Genomic DNA, 24,963 nt, shown 5'->3' on the forward strand with positions numbered 1-24,963 from the left:
TGTGATCTTAGAAACTATAGATCTTAATTAATGGTTAAATGTGATTGGCTGGACCTAATTGAAAACCCACACATGGGCGTTACTTTTAATCTGTACGATGATCAGATTTAATTGACTAAATTATTGATTATTTTAAGTTTTAAATAAGGGAACCCTGTTTTGGTGATCTTGTAAATTCATAATATATGACATACATGTACAAAAGATAACATTATATAATATTTTAATATTATAAGTAATAATATAATATTACATCTGTATCTTAAATACTAAAACATCTCAAAATATAGTTATAGCTAATTAATGTAATACACAAGAAACAGGAGCCGGGCCATCTATGTCCGATATTCTTGGCCCGATCTGTTACTGTGAAGTTCTTTGCGCAAAGCGAGGGATTAATTATAACTGGCCGGTATCCTTAATCCGTCTTAAAGAAAATATTTTAGAAAGTTCACTCTCATCCTCTGGAGGCTTAGTTATTTCTATACGTTTAACCTTCAAATAAAAAAAAAAAATAAGAAATTTATGGGGTAAATAAATATTTATGAAAATAAATACTTTTTTTAATACTACACCGTTTTTTAATTCTTTTATTAAATTGTCATTTTGCATATTTCCTGGCTACATGAAATAAAAAAATGAGCTAATTTATTGGGAAATATGATACAATTTATATTATGATATCATTGAAATTAACAGGTTCATTTCTTCAAAATCAGTTATTAGATAATTATTTACAAACTCTCTTCATGTATTAAAACTAAGACAAAGAGTGTATTTAAAAAATTGATGCTTCGTACTGGATTAAAAATTTTAGCAGTGATTTGTTTAGAGAATTCATTAATTAGTAGATAAAACATTTACCTTTAATATTTTTTTACTTTTGATCTGAGCATCTTTTTGTAACCTTACATCATCACCATCCCCTTTATGCATAAAATTTAATGAAGAAGGCATTGGTGGTGGCCGAGGTATGAATGAAAAAGGTGGTGGTGGCGGCGGCGGCGGTGGTGGAATAACTACTGTAACAATTTTTTTCTTAAATAATATCTAGATTATATTAAACTAAATAAATTACTTATAATATTTATTATGGACTAATAAAAATTGATTATGTATAAATCAGACATCATAATTGATAAATAAGCTTGATGTTTTAATTAAAAAAATTATCAGTAATTGTTATGAATCAATTAAAATTTTATTTTTAATTTAGTTACAATTTAGTTACAAAGTTAGTCACAAAAATTTTATCTAAAAATAATTTTATATAAGGAACTTTCAAATTTTTGCTGACTTAAATTATATAGTCAACTATATTAATTAGTCAAAATAATGTCATAGTTTTAATAATTAAAGTTATGCTAATTATTATCTTCTTAATTATTAGTATTTAATGAATGCTTTTTTTTTCTATTTCTTAAATTTTTTGTGTAATAAACTTTCAGTATGTTATGAAATGTAATTAGGCTTTAGACCAGGAAGATTACGGTGTACCAAATATTTATTCTCCGACAAAGAAATGCATGTACTCTTTATCATCTTCAAAAAGGCATACGACAATATCCATCGCAAAAGTTTAATAAATATTCTTTATATTTAAAGTTATTTAATAAATAACTTCCTATAAAAATTAGTAAAGTTAGTCGAAACAGGCATTATGGAAACATTCATTAAAATAAGAGTAGGAGAAGCCGAAACCGACCCAATAATAGTGAAATCAGATCTAAGACAAGGGCACTCTATGTCACCTGTTCTGTTTAATCTAGTATTAGAAAAAGTTATAAGGGAAACTAATATAGGACCCCAGGAGGGGATGTCACTACGAGAGTCTTCCATGGTATTAATGGCATATGTAGACGATTTGGTCCTCGTGGATAAATAACACAATGGCCTAAGAACACTATTCGATTGTTTGGAGGAGGCAGCGAAAAAGGTTGGCTTACAAATAAACGAAGGCAAAACTGAATACATCCTGATGGGGAGACGAGAATATATCCTTCCTTAAGAGTGGGTAATCATGAATTCAATCGAGTCAAACAATTACTAATATTGACCGAAAAAAATGAAACTGAAAAAGAAGTAGCAACAAGAATCCTGTCGAGAAACAAATGTCTTTAAGAACTCACAAAGATACTAGGGTCACGGTCCCTGTTGAAAGAAATAAAGATAAAATTGTAGATTACACTATTACACCTAATAATTATATACGGGGCAGAAACATGGAGATTAAGAAAAACGGAAAACAATAAATTGATTATTCTGGAGAGGAAAATTCTAAGAAAGATCTTTAGTTGAGTAAAAAACGAGGAAACTGACGGATGAATAAGAAAAGACAAAGAATTAGAGGAACTCTTTCATCATCCAAACATATTATATATAATTTAGAGTAGAAGGTTACAGTGAGCTGGTCACGCCTGGCGTAGTCAGAATCCACTACTGCACATGGTATTGACAGAGAACCCAGAAGCAATATGGCCTCTTGGATGANCCAGAAGCAAAATGGCCTCTTGGATAACCCCGTTTAAGATGGGAAGACGTGGTTAAGAGAGACGTAGAATCGTTAAATAGAGGCTCGAATTGGAAAACAAAAGCAGCTGATAGAGAGACTTGGAGGATTGATTGTTTGACAGAATGGTCCTCGTGCCCGTTAATATCGAAGAAGAAGAATGAAAAGTAATTATAAAATATATATATATATATATTTTTACGTNTATTGAAGAAGAAGAATGAAAAGTAATTATAAAATATATATATATTTTTACATATGTGTTAATATATAGTCATAAAAGACAAAAATGTAAATAATCAGGCACATAAAAATTTTCCCTTTTTAATATTTTATTCTAGTTATAAAAAAAATCAATTATGAATACATTTTAAAATGTAAATAAAAAGCACCTTCAGTTTTTTATCAATGTTTTTAAAGCTAAAACAATACAAATAAAGTTATTTTTACAACTGTAGTTACTATTTACCTTTTGTTTCATTCTTTTGTATAAAATTATTAAAAGATTTCTTCAGCTCGATTAATTCCAATTTTAAAAACTGAAAATCATCTATAAAGTGACATTTTAATATAAATTAAGGTAATATCAACATAACTAATGATCACATAAAACAATGTTTTACCTTCAAGTTTCATCACTCTTTGCGTATTTAAATCAAATATTTTATGACCTTCTAAACACAGACAAATTATTATATGTACAAATATTGTATGTTTATTAAAAAATTTTATTTAAATATTATCAATACTAAAATACTTTTAAGGAATTACTTTTTCCTTTAGATTTTTTTATGTCTTTTTTTCCAGGATAACAAGAAACTCTATTTAATTGATCCACTTCTAATGTTAAACTACGAACTATTTCTAAACATAAAATTAAATATTGATATAAATTTATTACACATTGCCCAACTAAGAAAAACGTCAAATAATGTTTTACCTTCGAGTTTTGTCAATCGGTCAGATGTTGCATCGCCTTTTAAAAACATAAGATTAATAGTTAAAAATAAAAAAGTTTAAATTAAATATTATACTACTTACCAAGGATTGATATGTTAATACTGTTGGTTAAAATAAATTAATTGTGTGACATTAATAAATTTTAACATGCATAACCGTCACTCGATTCTTCGCGCTCTTTAAAGGTAATATAATAAGTGCTAAGAGTATCAAGTAAATAAATAATTCTTAAAAACATATTTTTTATATTGGTAAAAAATTAGCAGACTCATAAAATCATAATGAAATAAGATATACTCGTTTGTGTTTTAAAATGCCTGACATATGTTTTTACAAAAGACGACAATTATTTAAATACTAAAAAATATAAGATAATTTTGTAAATATTCTACATTGGCTGCAATATTTACTATTGTTAAGCTGGAGAATTGAGAACTTTGAAATACTTGTAATTAAAATTTAGTCTTTCCTAATTCAAAAAATAGTCGAAAATCAACTGTATTTTGTTTTCAATACATAAACATTAAAACAAAACTCGTAGCTCATACATTTATATATTTTGTACTTGTAATATTGGAAGCACTTGTATCTAAATAGGTACATTTTTATCTATTTTCAAAAGTAAGTAGTCCTTTTATTTACGGTATAATACATATTGTTTTATAATATATAAATGTCAGGACTATCAAACTCAGTTAAAAAAAAATACAAACCATTTTCCTTAGTATTTTTAATTACATCTTCCTCTGCTGGGCGGAATATTTGTATAGGTTGAGATGGGTTAATTAATTGTTTATCGAATATTCCATCCTAGAAAATTTGCTAGGTGTAATTCACATTTTACTTTTATTTTATTATTATACCGTAGAGACAATATCTAATTTTTTTCCTTCGTGGTGCTTAAGCTTCGAAAATTGTTCAGATTTTTGTGTTTCCTCTAAGTTTGGTATACTTATCTTATCTTTTTTATTTTTTTTTCCTTTTAAAAAATGCCAAATTGCGAGAAAACATCCGCACTTTTTCCCTTTGGATTTCATATTTAACAACAGCAATAAATAACAACAACAATAAATAACAATAACAATATGTTTATAAAGTAGAAAACCCTGTTTTTGTTATAATAATCAAAAAAATGTGTAACGAAAAACTAACTGTAATGAATGTTTACTATATATAAATACAATCACCCTAGTAAATAAAGAGTTATTATTTTTACGAAAATTTTAATAAATTAACACCTTAAGTAATATCCTTAATAATTAAGGATATTGTCAAAAAATTAATAATTATTGATTTAAATAAATCTCTTTTTTAAAAGCAAATTACATTTTTTCAATATTCCTTATTTACCTTAATTATAAAAGCTAAAGCCAGTTACCATCATCCAGCTGTCTTTATATTTATATATTTCATTTTTATTGTAGACAAATATCTTTATAAAATCAGAAGCTATTATTAAAAAAAAAAAATCCCAGCACAGTGGGGTCGAGGCATAGTGGAGACATTGCATAGTTGGGTCCAGTATAGATTTAATCTAATAAGAAACGCTTCGATGCAAATCTGTAGATAGTGTTTAATTCTAAATTACAAAAGCAACATCAACTTCTATTTCCTTAATTATACCCAGATTAGTAATTCTTTTAATTATATATTATATCATTTTTAAAATTAATTGTTTTCAAATTATTATTGATTTTGATTTTTAATATGTTAAAAGTAATCATTTTGAACCTACTTCTTTTTGTTCTTTAAAGTGAAAGTTTTAATAAAAAAAAAAATGAATTTATTACCATAACAAGTAGCTCAATTTGCAAGTTTGAAATTGACATTATTAAATAGATAAAAATGAAATTGTTAAGATTAATATGCTGTCAGCAAATTTTATAATTACTATTTACAGTATATTTATCAGAAAAGTTAGATTTTTTTACATTTTTATCGTAATAGATCACTTAAATAAAAATCATAGTAATCATTTCTAATTAACTTTTGGCGTTTAAAAAGATTCTACAATGGAAATATTTAGAATTTAATTAATTTTAATGATTATATATCTAAAAAAACCAATAAATAAAAAGTTGCTAAAAAGATTTACTCAATTGAGCGTACTATAAAATTTGATTATAATTGTTAAAATCCATCATTAAATTCAAGTGAAACTAAAAATCATTTTTTTTTTAATTAATGATTTATATAGCAACATGTTACAAAAAAATTATAGACTGGTAGTAGCACACACAAATAAAGTTAAAAAATTAATAAATTACAAAGTAAAATTATTTATTTTTGAAGTTGAATACTGTTATCATATCAAATCTAATTCGACAATGAATACTTTAAGAATTTTAGAAATTAATAATTTTAATTGTTTGTATGGAAAAAGCTGGTTAATCTACTTTTTATTTGAATAAGGAATATTTTTTCGATTTTTAAGAGTAATAACTTAAACTAAATACAAATTGTAATCATTTTACATATCGTTGAAATAGTAGGTCTAGTGAGAGTTGGCAAAATAAATCGTAGCCACAAAAAAAACCACATAGTAAAATAATATTAACATGAATATAAATTTCTTCTCACGAGGGGAGACTATAGTGATAGAATCCTTTATATTCATTGAAGTTATTGAATCTAAATGAGATAAATATCAAATGATTTGAAAATTTTATTCTAACTCAAAAAAAATGCAAAAAATTCTCGCCGCACACGGAATCGAACCTCGTACCGCACGAATGATATGCATAAATGTTTCCGGCTCGGCAACTGTTCGTTGCTCTTATTGCATGATAAAATTGTCTATTTAAGCTAACTCAAATTTAAAACTTACATTTTTGACTTTAAAAAAATAAATAAAAGCTTAATTTCTTATTTCTTATGAACTTTATTCTATGTCAATTAAATTATAAAATATTCATGAAAGTCAGTGTATTGCCCTTATAAGATATTTTAAAATAAAATAAAATACAAAACCCAGGATTTTAACACAAAAATAGCATATTTTTGAATACGGTAGCCATTTGCGCATAAAAGATAGGTCGTCGGGACAAATTTTTTTTTTTAATTTTATAGTACATGACATAAGCTTTAATTTGATATATGTTTAAAGGACGCAGTATTTCCGGAACATTTTCAAAAATCAAGTTGAAAAAGTTAGTTTTTGTAAAAAAGTTGCTATTTTAAATCTCCCCCCATGATCAGGTTAAGTGTTAAATTTTCAAAAAAATGATATCAAACGAAAGGGAAATATCTAAGAATTTAGTATAAAAAAAAATTATGTTGATTTTTTTATTTTTCAAAAAGTTATGGAAGTTTTAAGAAAAAAAAGTGAAAAAAATGACAATATTTACCGATTTTTAAATTTTTAATTTTTTTGGATATTTTCCCCATTTGCGGGAAACGAGGGAAAATTTTTCAATTTTAAGGGTAATGTCTTCAACTAGAGACGATTTGTGATCTTTTAATTTGTTATACTATGTCATATAGATTGATATAATATTTACGAAAATCAGTGTAATCCCCTTATAATTAAATAAAATACAAAACCAACACTAATGTTGAATTTTTATGGTGCCCCAGTCATGTAGGAATATCTGACAATGAGATAGCAGACCATCTAGCCAAACTGACTAACTCCTTCAACCGACCACCTATCCTAAAAATTCCCTCTTCCGATCTCCTTTCCTCTTTTCTTCAAACTATTTATAAAGCATGGCAAGACAAATGGTCAAATTTTTCTTTAGCTAACTGGCATAAGTCTATAGTTCCAACTATCCCTAAACGTCCTTGGTTTTACAATCTCCCTCTGTCCCGTTTCCATATTACCTCTTTTTCCCGTCTTAGATTTTGTCATAATCGGTTACCTAGTCATGCCTTTAACATGTCTCTAAACCATTCCCCATTCTGTCCCAAACACAATGATGAAGTCTTCTGTAATTTTCCTCATTTACTATTTGATTGCCCAGCTTTACACCATAACCATTTACTCTTGTTCAATTTCCTGTCCTCCCTTAATATTTCACCCATTAATAGTTTTAATATCCTTAATACAAAATCCTCCTTAATAATCATACTTATAATTTCCTTCGTTCATTCAGCTGGCTTCGTTATATAATATTTTTCTGTATGTTAATTTAATATCCTAGATCTATTTTGTTTTGTTCTTTCTTTTTTAGTATTTTGAGTATGTTTAATTTATTAATTTAACAATATGTTTAATTGTGTATAATAACAATATTTTTTTTTCTTTTGTATAGTCTTAGTTTCTATTGTATAGTTTTATCTTAATCGTTTAGCTATAATAATACTTCTGTATTAAAAGCTAATAATAAAAAAAAAAAAAAAAAGAATTTTAACACAAGTGTAATTGAAACATTAAACATTTTAAATAATCTATAGTTTTTTAAATTTTTATTATATTTTTTTTTTTTTTAAGAACGTTTATTAGAAAATTTATAATCTATACAGCTATATGTACAATAAGTAAATATGTGAATAGGACTAAAATAGACAATGATATGGCGGCGAGGAGGAAGCTCACATTAGAGCCACCTGTGTATTATTAATTTTAAGTGGGTTAAATAATATTAAGAAGGTCTCTTGACCAGTTGCGTTTGAGGCGTCTGTTTGGATTGCCCGGAAGAATTGTTGAATGTAGCTGAGTAACGAGACGGTTTGGATGGGATTGCATTTTGGAATGTAGTCTTTTGTAATATATGTGTGCAGTTTTTTTAACTGTAGCTATTTTGAGGTCTTCACGGAGGGAGTTGTTGGTGACGTACCACGGTGCTTTGGTTATCATACGGAGACAAATAGACTGGAACGCCTGTATTGTCCTTATGTTAGACGGCTTTGCAACACCCCAGAGCGCGATACCATATGACCATATTGGTTGAAGGAGGGATTTGTAAAGAAGTAGACGATAGGATATGTGCTGGTTGTGTTGGATGAGCGGTCTTATTAGATGATGACGAGTATTTAGCTGTTTCCGTTTACTTTTAAGATGAGGACCCCATGTGAGCGTTCTGTCGAATAGCAAGCCCAGATATTTCGCTTCCCTTGCTTGTGGAATAATATTGTTGTTGAGAATTATGTTAGGACAGACATTTTGACAAAGGGTGAAGGTGATGTGGGTAGATTTTAGTTCATTGATTTTTATTTTCCAGGTGTTACACCACTTGGATAATATGTTGAGGTGAGATTGTAAAAATTTGCTACAGTTATGCAGATCTTGATCGGCAGCTAGCATTGCAGTGTCATTTGCGTATGTTCCGATGAGTGTTTGCGGTATGTGGAATGTCAGCTGTGTAGATGATGTATAAGAAAGGAGCAATGTCGCTACCTTGGGGGACTCTGGCTTGAATATTATGATAATCGGATAGTGTTGAATTAAGTTTGATTCTAAAAGACCTATTTTCAAGGTATGATTTGAGTAGTAGAAAGTATGGTGCAGGAAATATTTTTTTTAATTTATATAGTAAGCCGGTGCCAGACCGTATCAAATGCTTGCGCGACGTCGAGGAATACGGCAGAGCAGTATTTTTTGGATTCGAGAGATGTAGCAATAGTATCTACGACTCTGTGGAGTTGATGGAATGTGGCATGTTTTAGTCGAAAACCAAACTGAAATTCAGGTATGGTAATTTTTATGGTAAATTTTTATTATATTTATAATACAAAACTGGTAATAATGCATCAATGCAGTATTTTTGCTAAAAAGTTTTCAACTATCAGATTCATAAACCCATTCCAATCAGAAGACATTACGCTGTTGATGGATGAAATCGACGTTGTATTTGTTATTCAAACAAGGGTTTGGGATATACAATACATAGGATTGATGGGATTATACTGTGTGTTTACAAATATATCACTCTAGGTGAATCGTTCTATATAGGTCTGCCACAATAATTTGAAAATCAATAGACTACAATAAACGTTCAGAACGTAAATGACAGTAAGTGTTTTAAACAATATACATTCAATGTACGCCTATAAATATCATCTAAAGAGAATGTGTTAGAAATTTCCTGTAAAAGAGATAGGCGATGCGGTAGGGTGGGTGCGGGGCCAAAACTATGAACCTGTCCTTGACGCTCTTCTGAACCGGGTATGGGGTTGGCAGAGGCGAGTGATGAACCAAACGGTATCCGGAATGGTGGCTGTCATCACTGCTACATGCTGGCTAACTAACTGGCTGAGAAACAAGCCACCGGGCATGAGCTTCGCATTCCGAGTAGACCTGATGTTAGGGAGCCGAAAGACACCGATGATTGCGAGGATGATTTGGACCGAATCATTATTACAGGGTTTCAACTTCAAGTCGCAGTGCAAGTGGTTGACATCTGAGTGAAGTTATATTAAATTATTTCAATTATATGTAATTGAGTCATTTTATAAGTCAAAATTAAGTATATTGTCTTTTTCATTTCTTTGTGTAAGAACATCTCCTTTTCTTTATATTGTATATTTTAATATATGAAAAATAGAATTAAACCAAATCGGTTTTAGAGTTGGTGTAGAACAATGATGGTCGCTTTGAGAATTGGGAATTTGGATTACTATATAAATGCTCATTTACAATATTAGAATATATTTCCATGTACTTTTAGAAGTATATGAAAAGTGTTTAAAAACAAAGGAATAAGGTTTGGAAATAACAATAAAAGAATAGAGCAAAACCAGATCGCTACAATTATCGCTGGTGAAAACTGCTAGCAATGACTCATTTCTCGAGACACTTGGGCATATGATCGCATACATTAGTTCTTATAAATTTTTAGTACTAGATTTTGATAATTTGTCGCAAGACTACAACTTATGTAAACATAATTTTTGAAGTTGTTCCGAAACGACAACTTTTAACATATTTCAAGTTATTTAAGTGTACTACAATAAAAAAAAATGGCAAACCATTTTTATTGTAACTATAAGTTTTAATTTCATTATGCATTTAAAAAAAACGATTTAAAAAATGTTGTACAAATAAAAATGTAAAACAAAAATTAATCGACTGTGAAAAGCTTTATGGCAAACATATGCCAGTAGTTTTGTTCAAAAAATAATTTTTTTATTAAATGACATAATTTTTAGTTTACCTTTGCATTGATCACTGTCCAATATCTATACATGTTCAACCATGCCAAGTGCTTACTATGCTGGATTTTTAATTGAAAGGCACCGGTGTCCAAGTCTCAGCAATCATCTATTATGCGCATAACTTGAGTCACTTTTCTTGCTGATAAGCGAAATATATATCTTCATATAAATGGACTTTTATAACCTAAGATATTATCATTTTATCATGATACCTGTTGCTGCTTTTGCACACGATGCAGTCGCGCGTTATATCTGTTTTTGCAGTTACCTTGCCACAATCGCTTATTGGTGTCCAATACAAATATCGACGTTATAAAATGAGGTACGCGACGAACCGTTGGACATCTTCTTATGACAACAAAACATATGATTGTATACATCATATTAGTTCTTATACATTCCTGGTATTACATTTTTATATGTATTTCGAAAAACAATCTCAATTATTAAATTCGTTCATGATACCTCATGAATTCCTAGTACGAAGTTTTAAACATGCACAATATTGTGTAATCTGATACGGAACAGTAGGGAATACAACTAATTTTCCATTTAAACGTGCGCCCTTAACAAAAATCTAAATTGGTGGATACACAAATTTCGTACCTCACAAATTTATCCAGTTAATAAATAAATTTAATTTTATATGATCTTAGATAAAATAACACAAAAGAGACAACATTTTGTCTGTATGTTAAATATTTTGATATAAAATCACTGAAATAAACATTATTGTAAAACTCTACATTTCATAGTTTCTAAAAGAAATTTATATGTCCCTTGTTATAAATCTAGATAAACATAAACTATTAAACAAAATTAGACTTTTATAAAAGGTTTGTTAATTATATTAGAAAAAATTTTATACGGTTAAGAAAAGTACGATAAAGTTTTTTTATATAATTATGTTTCATTTAACTTTCATCATTATTTCGTTCTTAAAAAAATATTGATTTATTTAAGTTAATTTGAAATTATTTCCAAATCGTTTCCTCTAATTTATAAAAGGAAAAACTACTTGGGTGACACTAATGAATAATTTACATACTATACAACTTTCTAAGAATTAAATTTAAGCTTATTTTCTAAAAGAATCACCAAATTATTAGATATGATATAAAAAAACTATTAATAACCTATAAATATCAGTAACTAAGTTTGCGAATATATGTGAACGATTTTTTATCGTACAATTAGTTAATAATATTTGATAAGAAAATTTATCAGCAACAAAATGAATATCCAACATGTTGCATTCTGAGATACTATTGGTTCGCACGTAAATATAAATTGCGTAAAACGACTAAAATTAAAAAAAAAATGACTAAGACAATCGTATTTATTTCTGTAAAGTTACTTTAAAAAGTGATTGGTATCAAAAAAAAAAATTTTTTTTAAAGAATGAATAGATGATAATAAATTTTAAAAACTAAACTAACTATTCTATGTATAGGTAATTTCTTTTTTTTTATCTTAAAAAATACTTTGAAATCATGACTAAAAAGACTAGAAATTTAATTTACCTATTAACTTTTATTGCATCGATTTCTAAATCTTCATCAGTGATTGAAGAGTAAGTATTCATTTTTATAATGTTTTGATAAACTTAAAAACAATTTATAATTTAAATAGTCAAGTTAAATTAAACATTTTATTTCACAACTTCACTTTAGAGAAGTTCTACCAGAAGGATGTGAAGAGCTTTTACAGCGTTTTGCTAATGATACTGCTAGGTTCACATCATGCATTATCAATTATTCTCGACCTATTGAAGTATGCCAAAGGTGTATGAATGAATATTACCAAGTTTTAGATGGTTATGAAAAAATTGAAAAGGTCAGTTTTTTCAATAATGTTGTGTCATATGATTATTTTATTAATTTTCTTTTTCTTTTAAATTTTTTTAAAGCTACACAAAAATGATAGTGAAATTGATTGTCGTGCTGTTTTAATAAATATTGATCGATTACGTGTTGTCTATGCAAGTTATAAGTATGTGGTTCATATGTGGGACAAGGCATCTTGTTCTTGTGAGTATAAAATAACTCGTTTAAAAATATATTGAGGGAATATACATTTAGTAATATATTTTATTTATGAAATTCAATTGTTAATTTATAGTATGCTTAAACGGAACAGAATTAAATGATAGAACAAAAGAAGTTATAAAACTTGGTAAACAATTTCAAGCTTGTACCGTAAATCATATGAATGATACAAATTTAAATGGTTCAATCTGTACCTTTTGTAAAAGTGATTATCAAGAATTAAATGATTTCTATAACAAACACAGAAAGGAAAAAGAATTTTGTATGGATGTTGTTGATTTGGTAAGCTGGTTCTTGATTTCTGTAGTGTTATAGTTATTTAATTTATTGTCAATTTATAGATTAATACTACTCAAAGTGATTGGAGCGTATTGTGGAAGTGCCATGTATCAAATTACAATTCAGAATCAATTCTATTAGTTATTTCATCCTGTGTATTATTAGCACCAATAATCTTTTATTTTATTAGTTGGTTGTTAACTAAGGAAAGAACTAATGAATTGTTATCTCGTGAGTATTTTTATCTTCTTGTCAATATGTTTCTTACACATTGTTATGAGTCTTTGTGTGATTGTTTGCACATTGATTATCATAGATCTTTTGTATGATGAATGCATAGATTTGATGGTAAAATGAAATGTCTTTATTTTAATTTTCAACTATTCTATTTTATTTTTAGAAAAATAATTATTGTTAAAACTTCAAATGTATAAATATTTAAACAAATATGTATATTTTATTAAAAATTGTATGTAATAAATAAAATTTCATTTCATTTATTCATTTGTAAACAATTCAGTTTCACAAATTCTTTTTTTTTTCGTATAAATTTACTAAGTTACTGTATTTTATGAAATAATAAACGTGTAGCCGTTTTGAATGCTATGAATTTCCATTCTTGTGATTCACTAGATACTAAACTTTAAATGAATATAACTTAAATTTCTAATTAAAAAATTAAACTTAAAAATAGGTTGAAAAAGTAAAAAATATCTTTTTACTATTTTTTAAAATTGAATTTTATATTTTTCCACAATCATTATGTTATTTATTTTGATTTAATTTGTATATTAAGATTTAATAAAATAGTAATTATTTTTTGTTTCTTATTTTGTACTGAATAGTAAACTTTTTTATTTTTGTAGAGAATCGTTGGCAAGAAAGATTTAATGCTGCTTCTACTTCAGGCTATGTAGTCATTTCTTAAAAAAAATAACTATAATAACTCTTTTTAATTATTTAAAATATAACTTACGATGACTTTTCTTTAATAAGTTTTTAATATTTGCATAAATTTACTGATGTCCATTAATCTTATTAGTTTATTTATATCTATTTTTATTTTACCAAACTTTTGATTTTAGCTCTGTGATATTTGTAAATTTAAGACAGATAAACTATATTTTTTCAATTTAACTTATACTTTATAAATGTCTACATTTATTATTTACAAATTTATAAATACAGGTTAAAATAATTAAAAATCTAATCCTAAATTATTTTAGGATTATTTATTATAATATCTATCATTTTAGTATTAATAATATATTGACCTAAGAAGAATAAAGTCTCTCTTATACCCATCTATTATTTAAATCTAAAGTGTCCTACCGTGGTTTACTATTTTGACTATATAACCCGTGTTAAAATTAGTAAATTATAATGGGACACTCTATATAAATGTGAACATAAATATTGTAAACATTTATAACTCTAGGAAAAATTAGATTTTGTCATTAAATTAAATTTGTGAATTAATCTACAAATTTAATTCACGGTACAATATTTAATTACAAAGTAAAATATAATTACAATATGCAACATACAATTTATTTTACATAGCAATGCCTTAAAGTTATTTTCTACAATAATATTAATTTGTCTCATTTTACATTTAAAATGCTTCTTTAAGCCTACATAAAAAAATAACTAAATAATAAAATATTTACATCAGATTTAATATAAAATTCATACAATGTTTAACAATTAATCTTCAATAATTACAACTACAAACATAGAGTAAATCCATTACTTTTATTGATTAAATGGACTTGTATCTATCATTGAAATTTTATTTCATTTTTTTTTAAGTAAAAATTTTGATTAAAAACAATCCTAGTAAAAAGCTATACATATTTTAGTTTTTTTTAGTGAGCTATAATATAATTCTTAATACAAACATAACCGTAAATGAGACTCCACATTCAGTGGAAAAATAATTTTTTCAATTGTGAACATAAATTGATGAGTTAAACTTATTATATATCAAAGTATTAAATTAAATAATCTAATGATTAACATTTTATACAATAAATTGATATAAGAAGTTAATATTTTAAATATTTGTATATTATAATACACATATGATAGTTTCACTGTGGCCGCTGAAACTGTTTTAAAACCTAAAAAAATTAAATTAAATGTAGCATAATAATGTTAGACATAAAATTAAATATTATTAAGAATAAAATAAAATTTTCCTACAAATTTGCTATAAAATAATTAAACTTCTGTTTCAGCCTAACTTAAATAAATTCTAGGCCAAAATTATAAACACAATAATAAATTCTATTTATTTTTATAAATATAATCTTATATCTTTTTCCAGATATATTCTTTGAATAATATTTTATTGATTTTTTAAATTAAAGGCCTAGATATTTATCTTGTAACTATCGTCTTATAAGATATAATAATTAATTGTAAATTTTTATTCCTTAAGATTCTTTAAATTTAATAACATCATCTTCTCATTCTTTATTTCTCTTTAATTCATTTTATATGAGAATATGAGGTGCTCATCCAATCAAATTTAGCATGCATGTAATCATAATGTAAAATATTAAAATCAATTGTTAATTTATATTTTCTTCTAACTAATATATTTTGCATCTACATTACAATTGCAATATTTTATATTATTATATATTTGCTGTAGTTTTCATTGAGATTCAACTGATCTTTCTACATATCGTTCTTGATTGTTATAATATTTTTAATTTAACTTTTTTTAAAGTCATTTCACAAGAATTTATTTACACAAATTAAGAATTTTTTCTATTAATAAAATAATGGACCTCGGGTACATAAAATAATATATTATCTCAACCTTAATTTATATTGGGTGGGTTCTTATTTAATTGTTTTTTGCCTAATTATAGAGCAATATAAATTTGAATAAGTAATGTTTTTTTATAATAAGTTAATCATGTATTAAAAACTAAACCATGTTTTTAAAACAAACAATGTTCCAAAAAATAAGTAAAAATAAATGAGGTGTTTAAAATGCAAGAGGAATAAATAAAGTCTTTTTAATTTTGAAAAAAATGAATTTTTGTTTTCCATATAACACCATAAAATACAATCCATCTTCATCATTTTTATGGTGTTTTAGCTTCGATGCGAATTTTACTATGATGTGTTTTTTTTTTTTAATTTTTTTTTTTATGTCTGTTACCACTTTTTTTCAGCTCTCACTGCACTGATTTCTTTCAAAAATACGTCAAAAGATCACAAATCGTATCTAGTTGAAGACATTACCCTTAAAAATTAATATGCTATTTTAACAAATTTTTTTTTTTAATTAAACACTATCTACAGATTTGCATTGAAGCGTTTTTTATGATAGTGATTTTAATCACTGTCAGATATCATCTATGACACGAACCCACTGTGCCACCACCCTACTGTGCTGGGTGTTTATCATACAATTTATTAGTATAATAAGATCGGTTGGTTTATATTCTAATATCCATTAGAGGATATCTCATAGAATAAGGGACTGGTAGATTTTATATTATAAAAGTTTTTTAATAATATAATCAATTTTTATCATACAATTTATTTGAAAATTGAGTGATTCTATTAATTTTTTAAAATAAAACTAATTAGAACAACTAATTATCATTTTGACTGTTCACCTAACTCAATTTTTTTTTAAATGTTATCTATCCTCTTTGTATTCTAAGAGCCTCATATACATAGCTATTACTGTGATACTTACTCTATTGAGTTTGTTAAATGAAGATCATCGATTTTTTACTTTTTTTGTACTAGAAGCACGTTTGGCTGACGCCAATAAATTTCTAGGTGTTGATGGACCATTTGTTAGATTATTAGTTTTACCACTCTCTTTGGTAATATTATCTTCACTACCACTATTGCCAGTTTGAGATTCACTTTCACTATTAATTTCAGCTGATATAACAAAACACATTAAATGTTAAATATAATTATACAATTAATAGTTAAATTAGAAATATTTATCTGGCTCACCTTTTTCTTGAGCTTCAACCAAACCACTTACAGCCTTAACAAAAAATAAATATGTATATATATAAATAAGTCATAAAATATTTGTAAAAATCATACAATTTGTACAATTTTAAACACTAATACACATTAATAATTGTAGTGTATTCATACATTTTTATTTATACTTAATATTTTTCAAAATTATAGGTTTACTGTAAAACAAGTGATACAAATAAGCTTAACATTTCCAAAACCCATACATTCTATAATTTATTTAATGTTTACACAATTTAATGGCAGAATATGTTGTTCATTAAACCAATTAATTGTTGATAGATTTTTGTTGGAAATGTTGGGTCAATTTATTTAAATTAAATCTATTAGGGGTTACCACTATAAATAAAACAATTTATTTTTTACTATGTTATAAATTTAGTTAAATACAAGCTAAAATATGGTCTATTATCAAAAATATACTAAAAATTATAACTAAAAAGTGTTAATTTTTTTAGACCTTGAAGTCATTATAAAAACAATAAGTAAAAACAAACAATAAGTTATAAGTTGGGTAAGTTTAATAAATTTAATTATAATAGTTTCTGGTAGATAATTTTTTGTGAATTTAAATATGACTCAATTATTATAGAATTCATTATTTTATTTTACTTTTACAATAAAGTTTGATTTTTTAGTCAGTATTTTAATAGAAAGATGAATTTTTAAAATGTTAATATTTATCTTACTGCCATTGAAGTTATAGATGATTTAGAAAATAAACGTTCAGCTTCTTTGAATTTTCTATTTCTTGGTTCATTTTTTGTATTCGGTAGTTTATTAGCTGATGTCAAATATCTGTCCCATCCACGAATAATATTACCATACAAATGTGTATCTTCTAGATAACTTCCCTCAAAAGCATATATTTGACGTTCAAGATTCGCTAAAGTCTCCTGAAAAGTTCATGGTATATTATTTAATATAGACTAGATAATAGTGTATTTAGGAATTTTCTACAAGCGATCCAGATAATTTTAAAGTGGGGGCATCTTCATCATAAAACCCACCATAATATGTCACTGAGACAAGATAGGTGTCAGATTATAATTATAATGTTCTGTTTAGATAAAAGTATTCAAATTTAATGAAATAATATAAGTTAAATTTTAAACTTATAAATATTCTATAAAATTTATATCTCTAAATCTTCATATATCATAACTATAATTCAATTAAAAACTTAAATATCTAAATTAAATTAAATTTATTATTAAGTTTATACAATCTTAATCAAAGCACTATTTTGAATATATGAACAAAAATGCAAAATGTAATCAATCATTTATTATGACAAATATAAAATATATTAATAAAATTAAAAAATAAAGTAATCTTACAGCTATGTCCGATTTACGTTTCACCAGTTCAGCTAACTCTGTCCGCAAATCGCTGGAATTAGAAGACTTTGACATGGCTAATAATAGGCACTTTAACGTTTGAAATACTTGTAATTGTCAATCAAATTTTCTTCTCTCTTTATTTTAAGAAAAATGAATTAATATTTTGCCCAAGATGATCAGTTTTATTATAAAACCCGGTATTCCACAATTCGGCGCTAAAAAGCGTTGACTATCCATTATCAATAAACACAAATTAGAAAAGATAACACAAAATGGTAACACTAATCGGTAAGATAGTAAATCTGGAATATAAATGGTCACACTGCAAATTTTTTTTAATAAAGTGAGGTTTATAAATAATAATTAACCATAAATTGATCTATTGTAATTATCTATCTAAAATCATATTTAATATTATTATCTATGTCTAAAATGGGTCATTTGAAAGGAATATCAGAACATCAACAGAATTAATTAAGTTCTGTACTTATTTTGTGTACAGTGCATGTACTTAGTGCAAAATAAAATACTTCTTAATTTTAACATAAAAAATTTTTGATAAATTTTTTCATAATATTGTATAAAAATAAAGTATTAAAATGTTTAATGAGTTTTATGTATAATTTTGTTCGTGATGATTAATTTGTAGTAAAAGTTGATTGGATGTCCATAGAATATTATTATGAAAGATACAATATTTTTATTAACGCTGTACTATCTAACAGATTTTAATCCGTTAGTCGGTTTTGCGCAGGGCATAATATCCAGCATCAGTGATTGATAATTTTTTACATATTTGATGCACTACCCGGGGGGTGGTAGTGGGCGTCCAAGGGATGCAAGTAAACATATACAAAAAGAAATATATAAATTTGATAAAATCACTTAGTTGTTTTGTTAGTTATTAAATCGTCAAATATCTACAAGTACATGTTAATATGTATAACTTTAGTTCAAAGACCAATTTAATAAAATATTTAAGTGTCGATTTAAATTAGGCAAGTTTTGAATATTATTTTAAAAACTATATACAGCGATTAAAATATTTAGATCACCTTGAATATACAATAAAATTGATCTAATAATGTGATTATTTTGAAGTTAAGTCTAACGTGTATCAAAAACAACTATTTGTTAAAGTATGAAATAATTTTTTTTAAGATCGTATAAGTTATTTAAAAACGCTTTTCTGTTAAAAAAATGTCACCTTAATAATATTAAAAATTGAGCAAATCAATAAACAGAGACTTGTAAGTTATGCACTTAAATGAATACATTTTTATGTAATAAATCTGTAGTCCTATAATTGCAAAGAAGACTTGGTAGGATTCAACTTATATATTTATTGAATTACTCATTTTTGTACGATTTTGCTTATTAAATTATTTTTAAAGATTGTCAAAATAATTTTATTACACAATTAGGATTGACTCCTGAATATGGTAATGATTTAATGGCTATTAATAAATATTAGAGAATATGTGAGAATTTTAGACATCATAATAGTCAATATTTTTTTCTAATTGTTGTTTACTCAAATAATAGATTTATTAGACTTTCTTTAAGTTTTCACTAGGTACCCTTTTCTACTTTTAAAAGATGATTTCTATAATTTAATAAATATTATTCAATTAAAATTTTTAATAAAATATCTAAATGACTTGTCTGGAATTATTTATTTTAATTTAGAAATTATAATTGTATTATTGTATGCTTAATAATAAGCAATAGATAATTTGATTTTAATTCATGACAATTTTGTAAAATTTTTCAGAAGTTATACAGCATTTACATACTGTAGAGTATACAAATAAATGGAATCAGCTAAAAATGTTTCTACAATTAACCCTGATGATTCAAAAAATATTTCTGAGAAAGAAAGAAATGGTAATATTTCTATGCAAATTATGCCAAATCAAGCGTCTCTTCATTCAAATCAAATTCTTTTAATAAATAACACGGATGGTCAACCAGTGTCTGGTATTTTATTACCAACTAATCATTTTATGTTTAAATTAAACCAGAATCAATTTCCATCAGAGTTAGAAGTTGATGAAAATATTGAACGTGAATATCCATCCAAATATTTTTCCATGAATTCAAATGAAAAAAAAATGTTTCGGGAAACATTTTATAACACTTTACTTCATTTTAAACACCAGATTATTAGAGATGGACGAGTTGTTACTTCATCTGATCCTATTTGGGATCAAGTTGCCCAAAAACTAAATAATATATTGAAACCAAAAAGTATTTATAATCGTTTTATACTAAATAAACACTCTTGTCGTACAAGGATTATTCAAGAATATGTAAAAAATTCAGTCACACAGTCAATAGACACATCTTTGTCAAATGATTTTTTAAATACTGACCAAATGCTGGAAGCTTCTGAGAAAAGACCAGGTTATGTTGATGATGAAACATTTTTCAATGCACTTTTTACTTTTAAAGAAAAAATTTTACCAAATGGTGAAGTTGCTCCAAGTGTAGATTCAGTTTGGAGTGAAATATCTGCATACTTAAATCATGCATTGAAACCAAATAGTATTTATTTAAGATTCAAACGAAACACTCATAATTGTCAAAAGAAATTGCTTGTTCAATGTAAGTTTGATCCTTCAACAGTAAAAACTTATGAAGTATCTAATCGAAAAGCAGTTTATTCAACTGATAAGCCATTTACAAGAATTAAGAAAAAAAACTTAAAATTTGAAGATTCTAATAAGTTTTTCAAAGCATTATATGCTCATAGACACCTAGTTATACAAAATGGATCAATTGCAAAACAAAATAGTTTTGTTTGGAATGAAGTAGCCAAGATGTTGGATTATGCTTTAGAGCCTGAAGATGTGCACTCTAAATTTATTCGCAACCACAATTTATGCCAAACTAAACTCATTGAAGCTTGTAAAGAGGATAAAGATTTTACCCCTATTAATTTACCTAAATTCAATAAACAAAATTGTGTATCAGATCATTCATTTTTCAATACATTATGCAAGTACAAAAATGATATTCTTCAGAATGGAAGTGAAATAGCAAAGTTTTCTCATCCTGTTTGGACTCAAATTTCTAGAGATCTTAATGATGCATTAAAGCCAGCAACTGTTTATTTCAGAGTTTCAAGAAATTCTCAAATGTGTTTGAATCGTCTCATTAAACTTCATAATGATTCATCAGATTTCAATTGTAAACCAATTATCACTAAAGCTGAATTTTTCGAAACTATATGTTTGTATAAATATTCAATTTTGAATGATGAGAAAATAGTTGATCTTACAGATCCAGTTTGGAATGAAATTTCTCTTCAACTAAATTCAGCTATGACTCCTGAAGCCATATATAATGCTGTAGTAGGAGATGAAAATTTTTGTAAAACAAAAATGATTCAAGCTTTAAAAACTGAATGTAGTGTTTTTTCAGGAAATAATCATGATGAATCAGAAGCAATTGGTGAAATAACACCAATTATTGAATGTAAAGTGGACAATGATGTTAACATTGATGATTTTATTGAAGTTCTTAGAAACTTCAAATCTTCTATTTTAAAAAATAATGGGCAACTAGCAACAATAAATGACAAAGTTTGGGAAGAAATATCAGACTTACTAAAAAATATGAAACCGGAGGAAGTTTACTCACGAGTCATAAATGATTATAAAAATTGTCGTAGTAGACTTTTTACTCCTAATTCTAATCAGAAAACTTATTTTTTTGATGCATTGTACAGTTACAGAAATTCAGTCATCAATAATAGTGTTATTGCAAATATAAATAATCCAGTGTGGAAAAAAATAAGTGAAAAGTTAAATAGAACTTTGGAACCCAAAGAAATTTATTTAAGATTCGTTAAAGATAAAAAATTTTGCCGTACAAAACTTTTGGAAGCTTTAAAAAAAGAAAATGCACAAGTTGTTAGTTTTGACAGAGATCAATTTATAAATGCTTTAATAGATCACAAAGACATCATTTTAAAAAATGGAATTTGTGCAAAAGCTGGAGATCCAATATGGACACAAATAGCCAACAAACTAAATTTTATAATGAAACCATTAGGTATCTATAACAACTTTTTGATGAATAGATATAACTGTCAAAGAAAAGTGATTGAAGCTTTTGAACAAGAAAGAGAGAACAAAATGCGTAAAACTATAAAGTTTACAACACAAATTGACCATGACTACACTAAAGGTGATATTGACACTAGTTTTGAAGATATAGTATTTATGAGACAAAAGGTTGGGTATGTCCAAGAAAACGATTTCTTAGATGCATGTATATATTTTAAGGATAGTTTAATAAAAAATAACAAAATTGTATCATCAACAAATGATGTGTGGAATAAAATATCTAAACATCTCAATTATGCTATAAAAGCTAAAACAGCTTATTTACGTTTTAAAAGAAATACTCACAACTGTCAAACTACACTTTTCAAATTATTAAATTTGCCTAAACCCTACATTGTCAATCAAGAAGAACTATCATGCAGTGATGAAGATTTAAATATTGAAAATGAAATGTTCTTTGATGCTATTACTATTTTTAAACATTCCATAATTAATTATGGTGATTTTGCTGGTGAAAACTCTCCAGTATGGTTAGATGTCTCAAATTTAATGGATAACTTACTAAGTCCCAAAGAAGCATTTGAGAAGTTTCATCTAAATGTAGATTTGTGTCGTACAAAGCTTACAGAAAAATGTTTATCTGATTGGAGTACAGAATCAGATGTGGTTATTAAAAATAGACTTAATTTGATTAAAGAAAAAGAGTCTAAATGGGAAATTAATTCACAAAGTAAATTGTCAAATAATCATATAAGGGGAAAATGTAGTGAACAAGGTATAATAGATGATGTTTTATTTTATGATGCTATATATAAACATAAAAATGAAGTATTTAATAATGATTTAGTTGCTAGTAGTTCAAATCCTGTGTGGTTCGCAATTTCTGAAGAATTAAATAATCATATGACCCCATTAGAAATTTGTTTAAAATTTAAAAATAATTTGGCTAGTTGTAATATAAAGTTTTCTGAAGCTGCACAAAGATACAATTTTTTGAAAGCAAAACAAGAACAATCAATGGAAGTTGATATAATTGATTGTAGTCAATACATGGAAATTGATCAAGAAATGACATTGAATTCTTTTGAAGATACTGATTATACAAATATAATCACTACCCCAACAATAAATACTCAAGTCAATAAACTTAAATCAAAAAAAGATCTCACATTTAAAACTAAGCACAATGGAATTACATTGATTGATTGTGAAGATAATTGATATCACTAAATATTAAACTATTATTCATATTATGTATAGATTTTTTTTCTTTGAATATTAAGGACTAACTATGTTACCTATTTTAATTTGATATATTTGATTTTTTTTTTATTTGGGGTTGTGCAATATGTCCTTGATATTATTATTTTTTATGTCAAATATTATTTTGCTACCATATAAATGACTCATAGATATTTTTATTCATTTAATGTTACCTAATGTTGTTCCTTGCTTTAAAAATATTAGTTTATAATGTATATTTGACTTTCTAGAAAATATTTAATAAAATGTAATTTATTAAATGAGAATGCTCAAATTAGGACTAATCCTCATAGTATCAATGATGAAACCCTTATGAATTATAAAATCATTTTAACTCTTTAAGACTCATTTGATTTAAGTTTACCTTTCTTTTCTGAAGACTTGTATCTACTACCTTTATAAATATACTTAGATATGACATATATTAAGTCATATTGTTATTAGCTACTATAAAATTATTTTTGTTCATTGTTTGATCATATAAAATTTTAAATACTTAACAGTATTATATTGTATTCTACTTATTGTAAAACATCAGGATTTTTTTTTGTGAAAGACCTAAGAAATTTTTTTGTTTTAATATTTTACAATCTAATTATCACTGTTACTAATTACATTTTTGAAAAAAAAATTTTTTTCTTTGTTAATTTTGTAAACAATAAATTACTCAACAATTTAAATTGCTATACTAATTTAAAATTTATTATCTGCTCAGTTATGTTTATCTCACATAATTAAAGATAATATTTAACTATAAGTAATTATTTGTTAAATTAGCATTGTATGATTTTATCATTTATTTAAAATAGTGAATGTTTATTTTTTTTAATTGACAAAAAATATAAATTATGAATAGATAAATTGTGCCCAAGATTTTGTGATTAGAGTTATAGAATAGTAAATTTAAAATAAGGATGTCTGATGTGTATAATAGATTGATTTTGCATTTATGAAAAAAACTTCAATTTATCTAATCTTTTTTTTAACTTATTACTGATTTTTTTAAATTGAAAATTGTAAAAGTTCTGAGATTTTATGCCCAATACTTTAAATATAAGAACTGTCAAATATAATTAATCAAATAAATTGAGTGTTTTAAGTATTTTAAATTCTACCTTTATTAGCAAATAACAAATTAAATATACTACTTCCTAGACTTAATAGCAGCCTATTTGTAATTACTACAAAAATTAAATAATTCGTATTTGCTTACAAAGAAATTAAGCATTCATGCTTATTTCTTTTTTAATTAAATTAAGATGTAATTGAAGAATACATGTATAAATCTGTTGACATGCATGTCAGTAGCTAAATACTTTCCAACTAAAAGGATTAAATAAAGTATTATTATATTATTAAAAACA

General features: G+C 25.7%; 4 protein-coding genes and 1 long non-coding RNA gene across 8 annotated transcripts; 3 read left to right on the forward strand and 2 right to left on the reverse strand.

Moving 5' to 3' along the window:
- Nucleotides 1-304: 304 nt before the first annotated feature.
- Nucleotides 305-3,582, reverse strand: LOC126906361 (mitochondrial fission regulator 1-like). 2 transcript variants are annotated; one of them, XM_050686935.1, is made up of 7 exons: nucleotides 3,450-3,582; nucleotides 3,281-3,373; nucleotides 3,133-3,183; nucleotides 2,979-3,059; nucleotides 865-1,022; nucleotides 559-621; nucleotides 305-495 (listed from the first exon to the last, which is right to left on the reverse strand). In XM_050686935.1, the coding sequence occupies exons 1-7, from the start codon at nucleotides 3,496-3,498 to the stop codon at nucleotides 400-402; spliced, it is 591 nt and encodes a 196-aa protein (XP_050542892.1). In that variant the 5' UTR covers nucleotides 3,499-3,582; the 3' UTR covers nucleotides 305-399. The 2 variants fall into 2 exon arrangements, with proteins under 2 accessions (XP_050542892.1, XP_050542893.1); XM_050686936.1 differs by lacking the exon at nucleotides 559-621.
- A 4,527-nt stretch (nucleotides 3,583-8,109) lies between these two features.
- LOC126906372 (uncharacterized) lies at nucleotides 8,110-11,324 on the forward strand. The gene is made up of 3 exons (XR_007704234.1): nucleotides 8,110-9,099; nucleotides 9,186-9,422; nucleotides 9,977-11,324. It is a non-coding gene; the product is annotated as an uncharacterized LOC126906372 (long non-coding RNA).
- Nucleotides 11,325-11,806: 482 nt separating this feature from the next.
- LOC126906354 (osteopetrosis-associated transmembrane protein 1) lies at nucleotides 11,807-13,866 on the forward strand. The gene is made up of 6 exons (XM_050686929.1): nucleotides 11,807-12,137; nucleotides 12,238-12,400; nucleotides 12,474-12,594; nucleotides 12,686-12,894; nucleotides 12,954-13,122; nucleotides 13,758-13,866. Exons 1-6 carry the CDS (start codon nucleotides 12,058-12,060, stop codon nucleotides 13,817-13,819), a joined length of 804 nt encoding a protein of 267 aa, XP_050542886.1. The 5' UTR covers nucleotides 11,807-12,057; the 3' UTR covers nucleotides 13,820-13,866.
- A 584-nt stretch (nucleotides 13,867-14,450) lies between these two features.
- On the reverse strand, nucleotides 14,451-18,510 carry LOC126906362 (chromatin modification-related protein MEAF6). Its single transcript, XM_050686937.1, has 5 exons — nucleotides 18,261-18,510; nucleotides 17,610-17,816; nucleotides 16,888-16,921; nucleotides 16,616-16,809; nucleotides 14,451-15,014 (listed from the first exon to the last, which is right to left on the reverse strand). The coding sequence occupies exons 1-4, from the start codon at nucleotides 18,333-18,335 to the stop codon at nucleotides 16,640-16,642; spliced, it is 486 nt and encodes a 161-aa protein (XP_050542894.1). The 5' UTR covers nucleotides 18,336-18,510; the 3' UTR covers nucleotides 14,451-15,014; nucleotides 16,616-16,639.
- A 405-nt stretch (nucleotides 18,511-18,915) lies between these two features.
- LOC126906337 (uncharacterized) lies at nucleotides 18,916-24,692 on the forward strand. Of its 3 annotated transcripts, none has more exons than XM_050686898.1 (2): nucleotides 18,916-19,402; nucleotides 20,038-24,692. In XM_050686898.1, the coding sequence occupies exon 2, from the start codon at nucleotides 20,078-20,080 to the stop codon at nucleotides 23,555-23,557; it is 3,480 nt and encodes a 1,159-aa protein (XP_050542855.1). In that variant the 5' UTR covers nucleotides 18,916-19,402; nucleotides 20,038-20,077; the 3' UTR covers nucleotides 23,558-24,692. The 3 variants fall into 3 exon arrangements, with proteins under 3 accessions (XP_050542855.1, XP_050542856.1, XP_050542857.1); XM_050686899.1 differs by having other exon boundaries at nucleotides 18,916-19,261; XM_050686900.1 differs by lacking the exon at nucleotides 18,916-19,402 and adding an exon at nucleotides 19,403-19,513.
- Nucleotides 24,693-24,963: the final 271 nt, after the last annotated feature.

The sequence above is a fragment of the Daktulosphaira vitifoliae genome, unplaced genomic scaffold, assembly GCF_025091365.1.
Source record: "Daktulosphaira vitifoliae isolate Bord-2020 unplaced genomic scaffold, ASM2509136v1 Scaffold_4, whole genome shotgun sequence".
NCBI classification, from domain to species: Eukaryota; Metazoa; Arthropoda; class Insecta; order Hemiptera; family Phylloxeridae; genus Daktulosphaira; species Daktulosphaira vitifoliae.